Here is an 18,705-nt window from a genome sequence, read left to right as displayed (position 1 = left end):
TAATATCCACAAAGTATAAAACACCGCTTGTCTGTGGGCAGCTACAATGGTAGGACCCCAAAATGCGGCTGCTGTTGGCGGTGGTCATAAAACCGAACCATGAATGAGTGCATGTGTCTGCATTCGCCCCATACGGGTGTCCGTGGCTTTTGTCCACATGCAACAGCAGCACCCCTTAACCCCTGTGTGAGGTCAGACATGAGCCATCACACATCAGCCATCACACATGAGCCATCACACATGAGTCATCACACATGAGTCATCACACGAGTCATCACACATGAGTCATCACACGAGTCATCACACATGAGTCATCACACGAGTCATCACACATGAGTCATCACACGAGTCATCACACATGAGTCATCAGACATGAGTCATCACACATGAGTCATCACACATGAGTCATCACACGAGTCATCACACATGAGTCATCACACATGAGTCATCACACATGAGTCATCACACGAGTCATCACACATGAGTCATCACACATGAGTCATCACACATGAGTCATCACACGGTGTAGCATGGAGCCTCCTGATCACATCCACACTGGGGCTGAGCCGCATATTTATATTTATCAGTTCGGCTCCGTCCACATCTCGTGGCTTCAATTTCTAGCAGAAAAACCTACAAAAGTTTGAGTAAAATATAACAGGATATCCCCGGTGTGAACACAGCCCAGAGAGTAACGTGTCCATTATGGAATGGCAAATGATTTGCTCCTATAAATGAAAACCTTCAGAAGAAGCATTTTAGGAATCTTCTTTGTTGGTTTTCGCACAGATCTAAGACCCTTTATAGTAGTGATTATGGTAAATATATATATTACCGATCTGCAGCCTCTGCCATGGGTATAAAAACAAGTAATGGGTCATCCAATGCTATGAGCCCGCCCGGATCCTGACGTTAACGCTGAAGATTAAGCCAAAAGTTCCAAACAGATAGCCCCTTTTGTAATAATTGAAAGGGGTATGTGCACGTATCATGGGTGATCCATTGGAACGGAGCTTTTATGGGAATGTAATTCCCAGCCGTGATCACTCACATAGATCACTATGGGACTTGTGCCCCTTTGTTCTCCAAAATGTCCAATATTATGGTGGGGCATATCCTTTAAAAGGAATCTGCCAGCAGGTTTTTGCTATCAGCATGATCTAGAGGCTGAGATTCTGATTCCAGGGATGTGTTAATTATTGGGATTTATTTTTGTGGTTTCAATACAAGCAGTGTTTTATCAGCAAGAGATTATCATTACAGGACTAGGTATCTAACGCAGTTTAGCCCTCCTGCTCCTCCACAAACACAACTGATTGGCAGCTTTCTGTCAATACACAGTGTACGCAGGAATCTGCTAATCAGTGGTGTAGGCAGGGTTATACACAGAAAGTTGCCAATCAGTGGTATGGGCAGAGTTATACACAGAAAGCAGTCAGAGGTGTGGGTGGGGTTATAAACAGAAAGCTGCCAATCAGTGGTATGGGCAGAGTTATACACAGAAAGCAGTCAATCAGAGGTGTAGGTGGGGTTATAACCAGCTCAGCATTCTGAACTCTACTAGATCTGCAGCTGAGAAAACAGTGATTGTGTCAAAATGACAGCAAGCAGCCCAGTAAGTGACACATCGCTAGAATCAGGGTTTCTGTATCTATATCATGTTACTCTCAGATGGACATCAAAATCCTGGCGACAGATTCCCTTTAAGTGTCCCTCCACTAGACTGTGCCTCGTGCAGGGCATAAGTGGGTGATGTGTGACACAAATGTTCTCTCTTTGGAGTTCTTTACATCCCGGTGTAATTCACGACCCCCTCATGCCCCGCACTGGTCACAACGCTCTGTACCAAAATTGCCCAGAGTGTTCCTTTAACCCATTATAACAACCTGAAGGTCTTCCCGTGGGCATTACCTCCTTATACTGGACTTTCTTGGCTTCTCGTCGTCGGCTCTAGAGTACGTGTAGTACCCGTTCTGGGCGGTGTGATCATGGACTAGCAGGCTGGCATGTTTCCCACTCATTGGTTTGAACACGTTGGCGTTATTGAGGTTGGCATTGGTGGAGTTGGACACGTGCTTCCCGGAGTATTCATGGTTATGATGGTTGTGGTGTATGGAGTTTCCGGTGTGGGAATAGACCGACTTGTCAGTGTCGCTGCCGGAGCGGATTGCCTGTCGCTGCACGTGCAGGGGCCGCCGCGTGGTGTTGGTTTGCTGGTAGGAATCACGTCTGTCATTGGCCACATGATTGACGTGGTTTCCAAAGAGGCCACCATTCCTCTGCAAAGGAGAAGAGGTCAAGAAATACTCGTTATATAAAGGCGGATATCACAGGGCCAGCCGCACGGCCATATTCTGCTACAATTTATACATCTCTCACCTGACTACATCCTATTCTCATCTGAAGGAGTCACGTTCTGGAGCTCGGGAAAGATGGAGCCTCTAAAAGGGATCTGTCGCCTCATGACCTAGCTAACCTAATAATATGGGCAGACGGGTCATGGACTGCTGAGAAATGTCCGACCTGTCTGCCTCATATCAGAAGACTGGTGGATAAATCCGCTGTTATCACTATATAAATGAGCTTCTCCAGGCTATGGGCGGAAGGCTGCCCGGAAGATGACTCCGCCTCCAGAGATTATTTTACATGAAAGGGGGCGTTACCAGTGTGATGTATGATCATTACCGGTGTTACCAGTGTGATGGTTACCAGTGAGATGTGTGATGGCCGCTCCTGATCTCCCTGCAGAGCTGTGTGTGATTATAACTGACACATCTGCAGGCTCCTCTCCGCTTCAGCCTCCGTCTCACAGGCAGACAGTACAATTCAGCAGAGCTCAGAGAGCTGCAAGAAGACAGATTCATTTCTCCTGTTCTGTTCTCATTTCTGGAGGCTGAGTTATTTTCCGGGCAGTGTCCCACCCCATAGCCTGGAAGACCTCAGTAATATAAAGCTGGCTTATCCACAAAAAGGCATCTGATATGAGTGATAAAGGTATGATTATTCTCAGCATTCTCTAACCTGTCTGCCCATATTAATGGTGTATAAAGGTCACATGTGGTGACAGATTACCAATAATGTACAGATTATTAGAGAAATCTGACTTATGGGAGCGGCCATTTCTCTGCGCAGGATTCCCATCTCTTGGCCAAGGAGCAGAGCAGCTACGTAGAGCGTCTGTCACTCTGGAGAACCCGTCCTGCATTACACCCCCTCATTAGAATATGTGTAGTGCTTTATTTCTTCTGTGGTGGCGCTGCAGTAAAAACACTTACTGGTAAGGCGGCCGCACCGCTAACCACTGAGGACCCCACCGGGAGGAGTCTGTGATCACCGTCTTCTTGGGGATCCTTCTAACAATAAGAGATCCCCCAATACGGAGTCTCAGACGTGGTGTAAAGATTTCCACATTATTGGCGGACATCGATCACCACTTTCTTCCCGCTATCCTGTTAGTAAATACGTCTGATGTTTTGTACAGATCATTCCACACTGGCCAGAAAAAAAACAACTCCTCACCGATCCTATGTATAAGTGATGACTTGTTCTTCACTTGTCAAAAAAATGAGCTAAATGTCTGATCTCCCCTGATTCTGACGCTCTTTCACGTTTTGCGCTGCGTCGCTCCATTGTGGAGATATTCACATTTATTGCTTTTGTAGTGCAGTATGTGAAATCTCTGCTTACAGACCAACTCGGTGTTTCTTCAGAGTCTTCTCTGCAGCCGTGTGCATTTCCTGCTCCTTCCAGACACTGATAATCAGCTGTGATTGGCTGCTTATGTGAGAGAGGTGTGAAAACACACGCCCCCGGGGAAGACTCTGATGAGTAAGAATTGGGAGGTCCCCGTATACATCAGCAGGTCGTCTTATCCTGCCAAAATCATCACCTTTCAACTAATGTGTATAGAGCCAATGATAGATTAATTAGTTATAGCTGCCTTTTCTTATTGCACAGTCTAATTTTATGGTATGTGATGTACACGGATGAGCAAAAGGGTAACAATGTTTTGCAAATCTGACTTCCAGGCTCCATATCTCACCATCCTCTACAGCTCTGAGCGTGAGGCGACCTTCATCTTATAGACAATCATCTTGGCCTCTCATACATAAATGTGACTTGCAGATATTTAGCAGATGATTAGTTATGCAGATTCTTGTCACTGCATTGTTACTGTTTTGCTCCTAAAAAAAATAAATTAATTTTTATTATTTTATAAATCCACTTTTGGCTTTCAGCTCTGCTCGATACCTTCTTGGACTCTCCATCATATTCAACCATGTCTCCACTGCAATCTGACCCCAGGTCTCTTCTCCACGTTCCCAGTGTTGGTGTATACTGGTCAGGTCTCTTCTCCATGTTCCCAGTGTTGGTGTATACTGGTCAGGTCTGTTCTCCATGTTCCCAGTGTTGGTGTATACTGGTCAGGTCTCTTCTCCATGTTCCCAGTGTTGGTGTATACTGGTCAGGTCTCTTTTCCATGTTCCCAGTGTTGGTGTATACTGGTCAGATCTCTTCTCCATGTTCCCAGTGTTGGTGTATACTGGGCAGGTCTCTTCTCCACGTTCCCAGTGTTGGTGTATACTGGTCAGGTCTCTTCTCCACGGTCCCAGTGTTGGAGTATACTGGTCAGGTCTCTTCTCCACGGTCCCAGTGTTGGTGTATACTGGTCAGGTCTCTTCTCCACGGTCCCAGTGTTGGTATATACTGGGCAGGTCTCTTTTCCATGTTCCCAGTGTTGGTGTATACTGGTCAGATCTCTTCTCCATGTTCCCAGTGTTGGTGTATACTGGGCAGGTCTCTTCTCCACGTTCCCAGTGTTGGTGTATACTGGTCAGGTCTCTTCTCCACGGTCCCAGTGTTGGTGTATACTGGTCAGGTCTCTTCTCCACGGTCCCAGTGTTGGTGTATACTGGTCAGATCTCTTCTCCATGTTCCCAGTGTTGGTGTATACTGGCCAGGTCTCTTCTCCACGTTCCCAGTGTTGGTGTATACTGGTCAGGTCTCTTCTCCACGGTCCCAGTGTTGGAGTATACTGGTCAGGTCTCTTCTCCATGTTCCCAGTGTTGGTGTATACTGGTCAGGTCTCTTCTCCGTGTTCCCAGTGTTGGTGTATACTGGTCAGGTCTCTTCTCCATGTTCCCAGTGTTGGTGTATACTGGTCAGGTCTCTTCTCCACGTTCCCAGTGCTGGTGTATACTGGTCAGGTCTCTTCTCCATGTTCCCAGTGTTGGTGTATACTGGTCAGGTCTCTTCTCCACGGTCCCAGTGTTGGAGTATACTGGTCAGGTCTCTTCTCCATGTTCCCAGTGTTGGTGTATACTGGTCAGGTCTCTTCTCCGTGTTCCCAGTGTTGGTGTATACTGGTCAGGTCTCTTCTCCATGTTCCCAGTGTTGGTGTATACTGGTCAGGTCTCTTCTCCACGTTCCCAGTGCTGGTGTATACTGGTCAGGTCTCTTCTCCATGTTCCCAGTGCTGGTGTATACTGGTCAGGTCTCTTCTCCACGTTCCCAGTGTTGGTGTATACTGGTCAGGGCTCTTCTCCACGTTCCCAGTGTTGGTGTATACTGGTCAGGGCTCTTCTCCACGTTCCCAGTGTTGGTGTATACTGGTCAGGTCTCTTCTCCACGTTCCCAGTGTTGGTGTATACTGGTCAGGTCTCTTCTCCACGTTCCCAGTGTTGGTGTATACTGGTCAGGTCTCTTCTCCATGTTCCCAGTGTTGGTGTATACTGGTCAGGTGTCTTCTCCACGTTCCCAGTGTTGGTGTATACTGGTCAGGTCTCTTCTGCATGTTCCCAGTGTTGGTGTATACTGGTCAGGTCTCTTCTCCATGTTCCCAGTGTTGGTGTATACTGGTCAGGTCTCTTCTCCATGTTCCCAGTGTTGGTGTATACTGGTCAGGTGTTTTCTCCATGTTCCCAGTGTTGGTATATACTGGTCAGGTCTCTTCTCCATGTTCCCAGTGTTGGTGTATACTGGTCAGCTCTCTTCTTCATGTTCCCAGTGTTGGTGTATACTGGTCAGGGCTCTTCTCCATGTTCCCAGTGTTGGTGTATACTGGTCAGGTCTCTTCATGTTCCCAGTGTTGGTGTATACTGGTCAGGTCTCTTCATGTTCCCAGTGTTGGTGTATACTGGTCAGGGCTCTTCTCCATGTTCCCAGTGTTGGTGTATACTGGTCAGGTCTCTTCATGTTCCCAGTGTTGGTGTATACTGGTCAGGTCTCTTCATGTTCCCAGTGTTGGTGTATACTGGTCAGGCCTCTTCTCCACGTTCCCAGTGTTGGTGTATACTGGTCAGGTCTCTTCTCCACGTTCCCAGTGTTGGTGTATACTGGTCAGGTCTCTTCTCCACGTTCCCAGTGTTGGTGTATACTGGTCAGGTCTCTTCTCCACGTTCCCAGTGTTGGTGTATACTGGTCAGGTCTCTTCTCCACGTTCCCAGTGTTGGTGTATACTGGTCAGGTCTCTTCTCCATGTTCCCAGTGTTGGTGTATACTGGTCAGGTCTCTTCTCCATGTTCCCAGTGTTGGTGTATACTGGTCAGGTCTCTTCTCCACGTTCCCAGTGTTGGTATATACTGGTCAGGTCTCTTCTCCACGTTCCCAGTGTTGGTGTATACTGGTCAGGTCTCTTCTCCATGTTCCCAGTGTTGGTGTATACTGGTTAGGTCTCTTCTCCATGTTCCCAGTGTTGGTGTATACTGGTCAGGTCTCTTCTCCACGTTCCCAGTGTTGGTATATACTGGTCAGGTCTCTTCTCCATGTTCCCAGTGTTGGTGTATACTGGTCAGGTCTCTTCTCCACGTTCCCAGTGTTGGTGTATACTGGTCAGGTCTCTTCTCCACGTTCCCAGTTTTGGTGTACACTGGTCAGCTCTCTTCTCCAGGTTCCCAGTGTTGGTGTATACTGGTCAGGTCTCTTCTCCATGTTCCCAGTGTTGGTGTATACTGGTCAGGTTTCTTCTCCACGTTCCCAGTGTTGGTGTATACTGGTCAGGTCTCTTCTCCACGTTCCCAGTGTTGGTGTGTACTGGTCAGGTCTCTTCTCCACGTTCCCAGTGTTGGTGTGTACTGGTCAGGTCTCATCTTCATGTTCCCAGTATTGGTGTACACTGGTCAGGTCTCTTCTCCATGTTCCCAGTGTTGGTGTACACTGGTCAGATCTCTTCTCCATGTTCCCAGTGTTGGTGTATACTGGTCAGGTCTCTTCTCCACGTTCCCAGTGTTGGTGTGTACTGGTCAGGTCTCTTCTCCACGTTCCCAGTGTTGGTGTATACTGGTCAGGTCTCTTCTCTACGTTCCCAGTGTTGGTGTATACTGGTCAGGTCTCTTCTCCATGTTCCCAGTGTTGGTGTATACTGGTCAGATCTCTTCTCCATGTTCCCAGTGTTGGTGTATACTGGTCAGGTCTCTTCTCCACGTTCCCAGTGTTGGTGTATACTGGGCAGGTCTCTTCTCCACGTTCCCAGTGTTGGTGTATACTGGCCAGGTCTCTTCTGCATGTTCCCAGTGTTGGTGTATACTGGTCAGGTCTCTTCTCCATGTTCCCAGTGTTGGTGTATACTGGTCAGGTCTCTTCTCCATGTTCCCAGTGTTGGTGTATACTGGTCAGGTCTCTTCTCCACGGTCCCAGTGTTGGAGTATACTGGTCAGGTCTCTTCTCCACGTTCCCAGTGCTGGTGTATACTGGTCAGGTCTCTTCTCCACGTTCCCAGTGCTGGTGTATACTGGTCAGGTCTCTTCTCCACGTTCCCAGTGTTGGTGTATACTGGTCAGGGCTCTTCTCCACGTTCCCAGTGTTGGTGTATACTGGTCAGGTCTCTTCTCCACGTTCCCAGTGTTGGTGTATACTGGTCAGGGCTCTTCTCCACGTTTCCAGTGTTGGTGTATACTGGTCAGGTCTCTTCTCCACGTTCCCAGTGTTGGTGTATACTGGTCAGGTCTCTTCTCCATGTTCCCAGTGTTGGAGTATACTGGTCAGGTCTCTTCTCCACGTTCCCAGTGTTGGTGTATACTGGTCAGGGCTCTTCTCCACGTTCCCAGTGTTGGTGTATACTGGTCAGGTCTCTTCTCCACGTTCCCAGTGTTGGTGTATACTGGTCAGGGCTCTTCTCCACGTTCCCAGTGTTGGTGTATACTGGTCAGGTCTCTTCTCCACGTTCCCAGTGTTGGTGTATACTGGTCAGGGCTCTTCTCCACGTTTCCAGTGTTGGTGTATACTGGTCAGGTCTCTTCTCCACGTTCCCAGTGTTGGTGTATACTGGTCAGGTCTTTTCTCCACGTTCCCAGTGTTGGTGTATACTGGTCAGGTCTCTTCTCCACGTTCCCAGTGTTGGTGTATACTGGTCAGGTCTCTTCTCCATGTTCCCAGTGTTGGTGTATACTGGTCAGGTCTCTTCTCCATGTTCCCAGTGTTGGTGTATACTGGTCAGGTCTCTTCTCCATGTTCCCAGTGTTGGTGTATACTGGTCAGGTCTCTTCTCCACGTTCCCAGTGTTGGTGTATACTGGTCAGGGCTCTTCTCCACGTTCCCAGTGTTGGTGTATACTGGTCAGGTCTCTTCTCCACGGTCCCAGTGTTGGTGTATACTGGTCAGGTCTCTTCTCCACGTTCCCAGTGTGGGTGTATACTGGTCAGGTCTCTTCTCCACGTTCCCAGTGTTGGTGTATACTGGTCAGGTCTCTTCTCCATGTTCCCAGTGTTGGTGTATACTGGTCAGGTCTCTTCTCCACGTTCCCAGTGTTGGTGTATACTGGTCAGGTCTCTTCTCCATGTTCCCAGTGTTGGTGTATACTGGTCAGGTCTCTTCATGTTCCCAGTGTTGGTGTATACTGGTCAGGTCTCTTCATGTTCCCAGTGTTGGTGTATACTGGTCAGGTCTCTTCTCCACGTTCCCAGTGTTGATATATACTGGTCAGGTCTCTTCTCCACGTTCCCAGTGTTGGTGTATACTGGTCAGGTCTCTTCATGTTCCCAGTGTTGGTGTATACTGGTCAGGTCTCTTCTCCACGTTCCCAGTGTGGGTGTATACTGGTCAGGTCTCTTCTCCACATTCCCAGTGTTGGTGTATACTGGTCAGGTCTCTTCTCCATGTTCCCAGTGTTGGTGTATACTGGTCAGGTCTCTTCTCCACGTTCCCAGTGTTGGTGTATACTGGTCAGGTCTCTTCTCCACGTTCCCAGTGTTGGTGTATACTGGTCAGGTCTCTTCTCCATGTTCCCAGTGTTGGTGTATACTGGTCAGGTCTCTTCTCCACGTTCCCAGTGTTGGTGTATACTGGTCAGATCTCTTCTCCACGTTCCCAGTGTTGGTGTATACTGGTCAGGTCTCTTCTCCATGTTCCCAGTGTTGGTGTATACTGGTCAGGTCTCTTCTCCATGTTCCCAGTGTTGGTGTATACTGGTCAGATCTCTTCTCCACGTTCCCAGTGTTGGTGTATACTGGTCAGGTCTCTTCTCCACGTTCCCAGTGTTGGTGTATACTGGTCAGGTCTCTTCATGTTCCCAGTGTTGGTGTATACTGGTCAGGTCTCTTCTCCACGTTCCCAGTGTTGATATATACTGGTCAGGTCTCTTCTCCACGTTCCCAGTGTTTGTGTATACTGGTCAGGTCTCTTCTCCATGTTCCCAGTGTTGTTGCAAGTGCTGGATTGGGTTGAGGTCTGGGGACTGTGGGGACAATTCAGCTCCTCGACTTCATGATCATTGAGCCATTTCTTCTCCAATCTCGGTGTATGCTTCGGTCGTTGTCCTGCTGGAACACTATGTCGCCCTTTTCATACACATAGTACTCGAGTGTATGAAGTAACTCATCTTGTAGGATCCTCACATATAGCTCAGCATTGAGACCACCATCCATCCTGGTCAAGTATCCAACACCTTTGGCTGTAAACACCCCCGTATTATCAGGCTTCCTCCACCGAACATGACCGTTCTTTCACTTTCTCAATCCGTTCGCCCCATTTTCCCTTGTTTCTTCCAGACCCATTTCTCCCATCAGAGCAGTATATTGACTTTTCTCTCATTGCTCCAAATCACCCGTTTTCAATTTTCCATTTTTCAGACTTACTTGTAAACTTGAGCCGAGGCTTCTTATGATGATATTGTAGTTGAGGTTTCTTCCCCTTTTTTCGGGCCACTATTCCAGACTTGTGTAACGCGCGTCGCTCGGTGTTTGCATGGCCGTCTGTGATGTCACTATTATGGAGCAGACGAGCCGCCTCCACTGCCGGGTGTCACCAGAACCGATAGACCTTGTGATGAGCGACTTGGTGACTCCGATATGTTGCCTGGACGTCTCCTCTTGGCTTTTGAATGAATGGACGGATTTCATGTCTTATTCTTCCACCTGTCATGGCCTCACATGATGCAGTTTGGTAATTTTCTTCTCTGAGACACCGCTATCAAGGAGCTGGATGATTCTGTGTCTCTTTTCTTGGGAAATCTTCTTCATGGCTCCTCCATTCAAACGAGTGACTTTAATTTGGGAATCAACCTAATAACACACTGAGCTATTAGGGAATGTGAGAACAGAGTGTAATTTGTAGTATACAGGAAGAAAAAGATTTATCCACCGCCAGGAGCAAAACAGTAACAATGCAGAGACATGACAAGAATCTGTATAACTAATCATATGCTAAATAGCTACAAGTCAGATTTATGTATGAGAAGCTGAGAGGATTGTCTATAAAATAAAGGTCGTCTCACGCTCAGGGATGTAGAGGATGGTGAGATATGGAGCCTGAAAGTCACAAGTGCAAAACATTGTTTTACCTGGTTGCTCGTCAGTGTATCTTCAGCCGGTCTCACTGCCTCCTGCTTGTAATAGGTTTATAATTACCAGCTTTTACGAGCAGAAGGCAGGGGAGATATTGTGAAGATGCATCTCATAGAAAAACACTGAATAATCTGTACACAGAGCTCACAGATAGTATAGAGAGGCAGATCAAGTCTTTGTAGAACTACGAGAACTCACCTATTTAGTGTATTACTGCCCTGATATAAGGCAGAGACATACTGTACATAGATACAAAGGAGAAGGTGGTTGGGAACAGACAATGTCTGAGAGTTGCCACTATTAGGCTATGTGCCCACGAGACTCTGTATCTGCGGATTTTTCTGTATCAAAATCCGCAGCTTTCCCCCGGAATCCGCACCTTTTCATAGGTGCGGATTTTGTGCGGATTTGACGCGGATTTTGCGATTTTTTTTTAATTCAATTGAATAGGCAAAATCCGCACGAAAATCTGCAACAATAATTGACATGCTGCAGATTTTTCCGCACGAAAATCCGCATGATTTCCGCTGCGGAAAAATCCGCAGCGTGGGCACAGCATTTCCCAAATGCCATAGAAATGGCTGGGGAGTAGCTGTGCTGCAGATTTCTGGAAAATCCGCGGCTTTTCCGCGAGAAATCCGCGGCAAAATCCGTGCATTTTCCGCAGCGTGGGCACATAGCCGTAGTGATAAGCGAGTAATTGACTATTCGTGCTCACTATGCTGTTAGCGAGTACTGTCCGCTATTCACATATTCGTTATGGGTAGCGGGTGCAATGTAAGTCAATGGGAAATACTCGCTAAGTAGCGAGTAACCCAAAAGCTGTACTTTTCGTGCGAGTAGCGAATAGTACGGCTTTCGAGTTACTCGCTACTTGGCGAGTATTTCCCATTGACTTACATTGCGCCCACTACTCGTAACTAATATGCGAGTATCGGACAGTACTCGCTAACAGCATAGCAAGTGCGAATAGTCAACTACTCACTCATCACTAGCCACTAGGGAATTGATGGCGATTATGTAATTCTGTATTTCACTGGATCTACTATTTAAACATAAGATCGTGTACGGGACCGGTGATCACACAGGAGATCATGACTTCCCATAATGGAAGGTTCGGGATGATGGCAGCCAAGTTGGGATGCGACAAATTCCAGTTAATCTGGTGCTCCAGGTGAGAACAATGGTCTCCGAGGTTCAGGACTCTTAGGCAAGAACTGGAACGATTGCTCTTCTCCTTCCGGTGTCGCCCTGTATAGTTGGGTTATACCTACCCTGTATATATCTTCCTCCTCCTCCTCGTGGTTGTTTTGCTCCGGCTCGTCATCTTGCAGATCACATGATATTGCTCGTCGAATTTCAGGGCCAATGTCATGAAGTGTTCTTAGTCCGGCCTGGATAAAAAACAACAAATAAGGTTCGACCCTCATAAAGGTGTTTGATGAAATCACATAAGACCAGCGTCAAAGGGGGAAACATGCAACGCTTGAGGACAAATTCTCTAGAGCCCTTACACGCCATCCATCTGCTATTCCTATTTTCTTTCCCATCAATTTAAAAAAAAAAACAAAAAAAAAAAACCTGAGAAATATGCAAAAGAATCTCAGCTATGAATCTCAGTGACCCAAGTATGGCTGCAAGACCCCCGGCTGCAGCTGGATCCTCTCCCCATGCCCTGTTTACAGTAGAGCAAAAGTTCCTGTTACTTAGCTAATGGGCCACCAGAGTGAGATGGAAATGATCAGCGAGTGATTAACTCTAATTCAACCTATACAATTTTAACAAGTCTGACTGTTTGTTTTTGCAGAAAATGCTGCAGACCACCAGTGAGGATAACTATATTTCATGTGTAAAGAGGACCCATCACTTGTTCAAACAAAAAAAAGTTAAATACCCTGTAAAAATCCCATATCTCCGATGATTTTGCCTCTTCTTACCATTTTGTGATGAGTCGCTCCATCGCAGAGATATTCACATTTGTTGCTTTTGCAGCGCAGTATGTGAAATCTCTACTTGTAGTGCAACTGGGCGTTTCTTCACAGTCTTCTCTGGGGAGGAGGAGAGATTTAAAAGCCCCTTGGCAATCAGCAGCTGACTTAGTAGTATAGCAGTCTTGGACACAGTCGAGTTGTGATTGGCAGTATCTGGGGGGTTAGGGTGAAACTGAAGAAATGCCCTGCTGGTCTGCAAGCAGAGATTTCACATATTGAGCTCCAAAAGCAACAAATGTGAATATCTCTGCAATAGAGCGACACACAGCAAAATGGAAAAAAGCGTCAGAATCGGGAGAGCTCAGGGAGTTTTCCAAGGTATTTAAATACATTTTTTGGGCAAGTGACAGGTCCTCTTTAATGTAAATATTAATTTCTAGGTTTACCGCTGTGGCTTCCATTCATACTGGAAGTCACACTGGTCAGTCGGATCCATTGTATGGCAACACCATTGACTTATAATGTGGCCTATTTGGTTCTGTTCTTGGTTTTTGTCATTATAATGGATTAATAAGACATCATGCAGGGCTAGGTTTTCCATGAAATCTGCCCAGGCTACACATGGAGGCTTTGAGGGAATGTGAATGTGAATAAAATGGATCCAGATAGCACTGCAGGTGCTCAATCCGAGGACCGCAAAAGGATTTCAATCCAAGCCTTATAGAAACAATATATGCCCCCTCATATCCGAATACGACAATGCAGAAGTGCAAAATACCAGTACATCAATGGTCCTGAGCCAGCAACAATGAACAACAGCAATAAATACTGCAAAAGACATGGGTTTGCAGCACAATTTACTCTTTGCATTAACAAGCTATATTGGCTGTGATTTCTGCCCCGTCCAGTGTATTCACCCTGTGGGAGCCCTAAGGTCATGTTTACATGAAAAAACCTTCCGTTATGGATTGGTCACAAATCCCCTACAATCTGCATCTATTAAGCCCGCTTTACACGCTGCAATGTATCTTACAATGTGTCGGCGGGGTCACGTCATAAGTGACGCACATCCGGCATTGTAAGTGTGGCGCCCTGGCCTAGCCAGGTCGTCACAGATAACACACAAACACCCCCCACCCACATTAGACAGGGACACCAGCCAAACAAAAATCCATGTTGCCTCCCTCCAGTGTCTGATGTCTACACCAGGTGGGGCGGAGCTAAGCGGTTGGCTCCACCCACCGAGGAGTTCACAGGCCTGGAGGCGGGAAAAGTGACAGTTCAGAGTTGAGTGTTGAGCAGTGAGGGGTGAGGTGCAAGCACTTGGGTGTCTGGGTTTGTGGCCCAGGCACTGACAGCAAGGTTGGCAGACGGTGGTGGCCATCTGCAGGAGTGGTGGAGCAATGCGGAACCGTAGGACCGGGGACGGGCGACGGCCCGCCGGTACCGACCGGGGTGCGAAGTGAAGCCAGCACACACAGGCAGGGCCATCGGACCCCGACCAGGCTTGGAGCCGCCGACAATAGTTAGATCCGAATGTGACTGGAACCCCAGGGGTTTCACAACAGCAAAAGTCCCGATTGAAGGCAACCGCCCACACCGTGAGGGTATACAGCTACCGCCTAAGGCTAGAGACCCAAGGACCAGCGTCTGCGGGCAAACGGGCTCCACCGGTACCCATACACCGAGGAGCGGACTACCGTTGGGAATCCATAGTAGTCAGAAAGAGAACATCAAGGTGCAGGGAAAGACAGCCGCCATCACCTGTCCGGGGAGAAGCACTGCAGCCGGCTACGGGACCCGTCCATCCAGCCGTTTGGTTTACCGAGGACTTTGTACCTTTCTTGCTGAGTGAGTACACCTGTGCCATCTGGCACCGCGCCGCGCTGTCCCTGCAACCCTGCACCTCACCGACCCTGCCTCCCCGTCACAACATCACCGGGCCCCGGGACCACCGACCCCTACCCACGGAGGGGGAAAACAACATCCCAGCTGCTCCCTACCATCGCTCCTGGGATCCCAGTCACCAGCAGCGGTGGTGCCCATCTTCACCACAACCCGTGGGTGGCGTCACGGACTAAATTCCCCAAACCAACCACCCTTTTCACTCACGGGCGAGGAGCGCCGCTCGAGTCCCCGGATCCGGCCCACCGCTCGAGCCACTGAGCAGCAGCAGCAGCGCCGGACCCGAGCGTTAGCGAGAGCGCAGCAGCGACGGCGTCCTCCCCGCCCGCGACATAAGTTACATTGTAGTGTGTAACAGCTACGAGCGATTGCGATTGAACGGTAAAACGTTCATCGCATGCACGTCATTCATTCCTCATGAATTGAACGTCGGGTTGTTCATCGTACCCGGAGTAGCGCACATCGCAGTGTGTGACACCCCGGGAACGATGAACAGGTCTTACCTACGTCCTGCGGGTCCCGGCCAGCAATGCGGAAGGAAGGAGGTGGGCGGGATGTTTACGTCCCACTCATCTCCGCCCCTCCGCTTCTATTGGCCGGCTGCCACGTGACGTCGATGTGACGCCGAACGTCTCTCCCACTCCAGGAAGTGGACGTTCGCCGCCCACATCGAGGTCGTATGGACGGGTAAGTGCGTGTGACGGGGGTTAATCGTTTGTGCGGCACGTTCAACAAATTGACCGTGCCACACATACGATGGGGGCGTTGCAAAATTGCAACGTGTAAAGCAGGCTTTACCTGTGGATTTTGGCACAGATTTGGCTGCAGATTTCAGCTCATCAGATGAAAAGCAAAGCATAAGGTGATCCACTGTGAAAATCTGCACAAGGACCAACAGGGAGTAGATTTGAAAATCCGCAACGTGTCGTCATATTGCTGCAATTTTTTTTTTTACAAAACAGGTGAATCGGGTTTTGAAGGCCTCATTCCCTTGTTTTGTACAGTAAATTGTTGCACTGTTAGTCCACAGCAAATCCTGAAAGTGTGAATATACCTTAAGACCTCGATTCAGGAAGGCTATGTGCGTACGCGGTGGTTTTTTCTGACCACAAAGATGCAGGCCCAGAAAAAAAAAAAAAAAAAAAAAAAAAAAAAAAAAAAAATCGCACCCACAGGAAAACCCCCCAAAAAAAGCATAAAAAATGCATGCACTTTTTGCGCTTTTTTTATATGTTTTTGTCTAATGCATTCAGTGTGTAAAAAATGCAGTGAAAAAACGCAAAAAGAATTGACAAGCTGCATCTTTGTGGTCACCACAGACGCAGCTAAAAACACCTGTACTGTTCCGGACAGCCAAAATAAAATCTCAGACTTTGGTGGGGAAGGAAATTCATGCAGTTTTGAGACCAAAACTGCACCCAAAAAATGCACAAAAACACGGCAAAAACCGCAGCGTGCGCACAAGGCCTACGTCTGCATTTCACAAGTTAGTCTTAATAAAGGAGGAATAAGATGTGCCGATATTATTATGAGGAGCACGATACGTAATGAATTCTGCACATCTCATCAGTGGCTGCGTCTCAGCAGAAATGTTACTCCAGTCCGGGACTAGAGTAACATTTCTGGAGTAAGAAACACTGCTATTATTGATTAATTGACAAGCGAGTATAGCCAGGTCCCATCCATCTCCAGCGCTGCCCAAAACGTGCATGAAAACGGGAAAAGTTACACCTTCCCGTAGTGGAAAAATGTTGCAACTTTTCCAAAGTGTCTCACTCCAGTTTTCTAACAAACACTTTGATGAGTTAGGCCCTGAGAGTTTTTTTTCATACTTTGTGGGTTTTTTTAGCTGTTGACAGTAATTTGTAGTTTCTATAAAGTATATCAGCTCTTTCATGTGTTTACTGCATTTTTCCCCATTGAGATGAAGATTGGTTACCAGCAAAGAACAAATAAAAAAAAGCACCATAAAAGGTATCAAACTGCACTTCTTTTCCACTGCACTTTTCAAACCAGCCAGATTTTAATCTGCGTTATTTTTTACGTTGTTTTTTTCTGCGTTTTTTTTTTCTGCATGAAAAATGCCGTGTGTGAACATACTCTAATGCTGGGTGAAGACATTGCAGACTTTTTCTGCAGCAGGTTTCACGCCAAAACCGCACCCAAATATGCATGAATTCACACGCTGCAGATTTATGACGTGTTTTTGCAACTGAATTCTACTGTAAATTTCTGCACTTTTTCAATGTGGAATTGAAAAAGAAAATCTGCAACATGTGAATGAACCCCTGGCTTGTTAACCCCGCTCCACATACGTGTGTTTTGAGCTCCTCGCACAGAGATCGCAGTAATCCCGACATCGCGGCGCACTCGCTGACTTCTCACATCTGCGCCGCCGTCTTGTGTTACTTCTGACTAAGCTCTCGTATAAAGCGGGGGCAAGAATACTAAATAGCACTCATCAAAACAGCGCTCCTGCTCGGAGGTGGAATATTGAAATATGTAATTATGGAAACACTTAACTATACACTTTGCCCGGCTCGGTGTATAATTACGCTTCATGCACACAGTAAGGGCATGAAATGACTGTACCCACCGAAAAGAAGGAAAGAATAGGCCGCGGATTTGAAGGAGGATAAGGCAGAGTCTTCAATAGCTTCCACACCGCGCAGCGGAGGCCGGCGGTGCTCAGACACTCTCGGAGCTCGTGAAACCTTTTTATTTTTACTCCAAAAACCATGTAGAAAAATAATTTATATTCCAGAAGTCACATTTGGGCTTAGGGTGTAAAAAGAAACTATAGAATTAGCCCAGGGATTTGGCATATACCAAAGGGAGTCAATAGCAAAACACAGTAAGGGACCCCAAATCCTGTGCTTTTATGGCCAGAATGCTCCCCTTTTCTCCAATAATGGTCATGAATTCCCCCTCAAGACACTTCTGGGACCTAGACACCCCCATATCTACTGAGCCTGCTCTGCCGCCACCTGGCACGTCTGCCCCCGTAGGGCATTGTGATTAGCAGCAGGTCGGATTTACACATCCACATTTACAAAATGTCTACAAAGCAAGAGAATTGTGAATGAGTGATGTAAAAAAAATCACTATTTCCCCATTATCTAGTGTAATCAGGCGGCCGATCACTCGGAGAACGGCAAAACGCTCTGTTATTGGGTTAAATTATTTTTTATGCAGCATAAAATTATCATCGAGCAAAAATCGCTTCTTGCTTCCATCTTCCTGTGCAAGCGAGGAATTACAGGACAGCAATCGGTGAACGTTTCCCGATCAGTGGTCATATCGTGAAGCCGGTCTCATCCGGTCATTGGTCTTATCGTGCCGCCGGTCTCATCCGGTCATTGGTCTTATCGTGAAGCCGGTCTCATCCGGTCATTGGTCTTATCGTGCAGCCGGTCTCATCCTGTCATTGGTCTTATCGTGAAGCCGGTCTCATCCTGTCATTGGTCTTATCGTGCTGCCGGTCTCATCCGGTCATTGGTCTTATCGTGCAGCCGGTCTCATCCTGTCATTGGTCTTATCGTGCAGCCGGTCTCATCCTGTCATTGGTCTTATCGTGAAGCCGGTCTCATCCTGTCATTGGTCTTATCGTGAAGCCGGTCTCATCCTGTCATTGGTCTTATCGTGCTGCCGGTCTCATCCGGTCATTGGTCTTATCGTGCAGCCGGTCTCATCCTGTCATTGGTCTTATCGTGAAGCCGGTCTCATCCTGTCATTGGTCTTATCGTGCTGCCGGTCTCATCCGGTCATTGGTCTTATCGTGCAGCCGGTCTCATCCTGTCATTGGTCTTATCGTGAAGCCGGTCTCATCCTGTCATTGGTCTTATCGTGAAGCCGGTCTCATCCGGTCATTGGTCTTATCGTGCAGCCGGTCTCATCCTGTCATTGGTCTTATCGTGAAGCCGGTCTCATCCTGTCATTGGTCTTATCGTGAAGCCGGTCTCATCCGGTCATTGGTCTTATCGTGAAGCCGGTCTCATCCGGTCATTGGTCTTATCGTGAAGCCGGTCTCATCCGGTCATTGGTGTTATCGTGAAGCCGGTCTCATCCGGTCATTGGTCTTATCGTGAAGC

The 18,705-nt window shown here is 47.6% G+C and overlaps 1 protein-coding gene across 1 annotated transcript in view; it reads right to left on the bottom strand.

Moving 5' to 3' along the window:
- Positions 1–18,705, bottom strand: part of CACNA1D (calcium voltage-gated channel subunit alpha1 D) — a 390,642-nt gene that overhangs the window by 26,978 nt on the left and 344,959 nt on the right. The window contains exons 43-44 of the mRNA XM_075321032.1: positions 12,053–12,172; positions 1,912–2,279 (exon numbers count right to left, since the gene is read on the bottom strand). Coding sequence (XP_075177147.1) covers positions 1,912–2,279; positions 12,053–12,172 — 488 coding nt within the window. The remainder of the gene's footprint in view (positions 1–1,911; positions 2,280–12,052; positions 12,173–18,705) is intronic.

This window comes from Anomaloglossus baeobatrachus, chromosome 8, assembly GCF_048569485.1.
Source record: "Anomaloglossus baeobatrachus isolate aAnoBae1 chromosome 8, aAnoBae1.hap1, whole genome shotgun sequence".
NCBI classification, from domain to species: domain Eukaryota; kingdom Metazoa; phylum Chordata; class Amphibia; order Anura; family Aromobatidae; genus Anomaloglossus; species Anomaloglossus baeobatrachus.
Note: the sequence above shows the minus strand (reverse complement) of the source record. Positions and strands in the feature narration are given on the sequence as shown.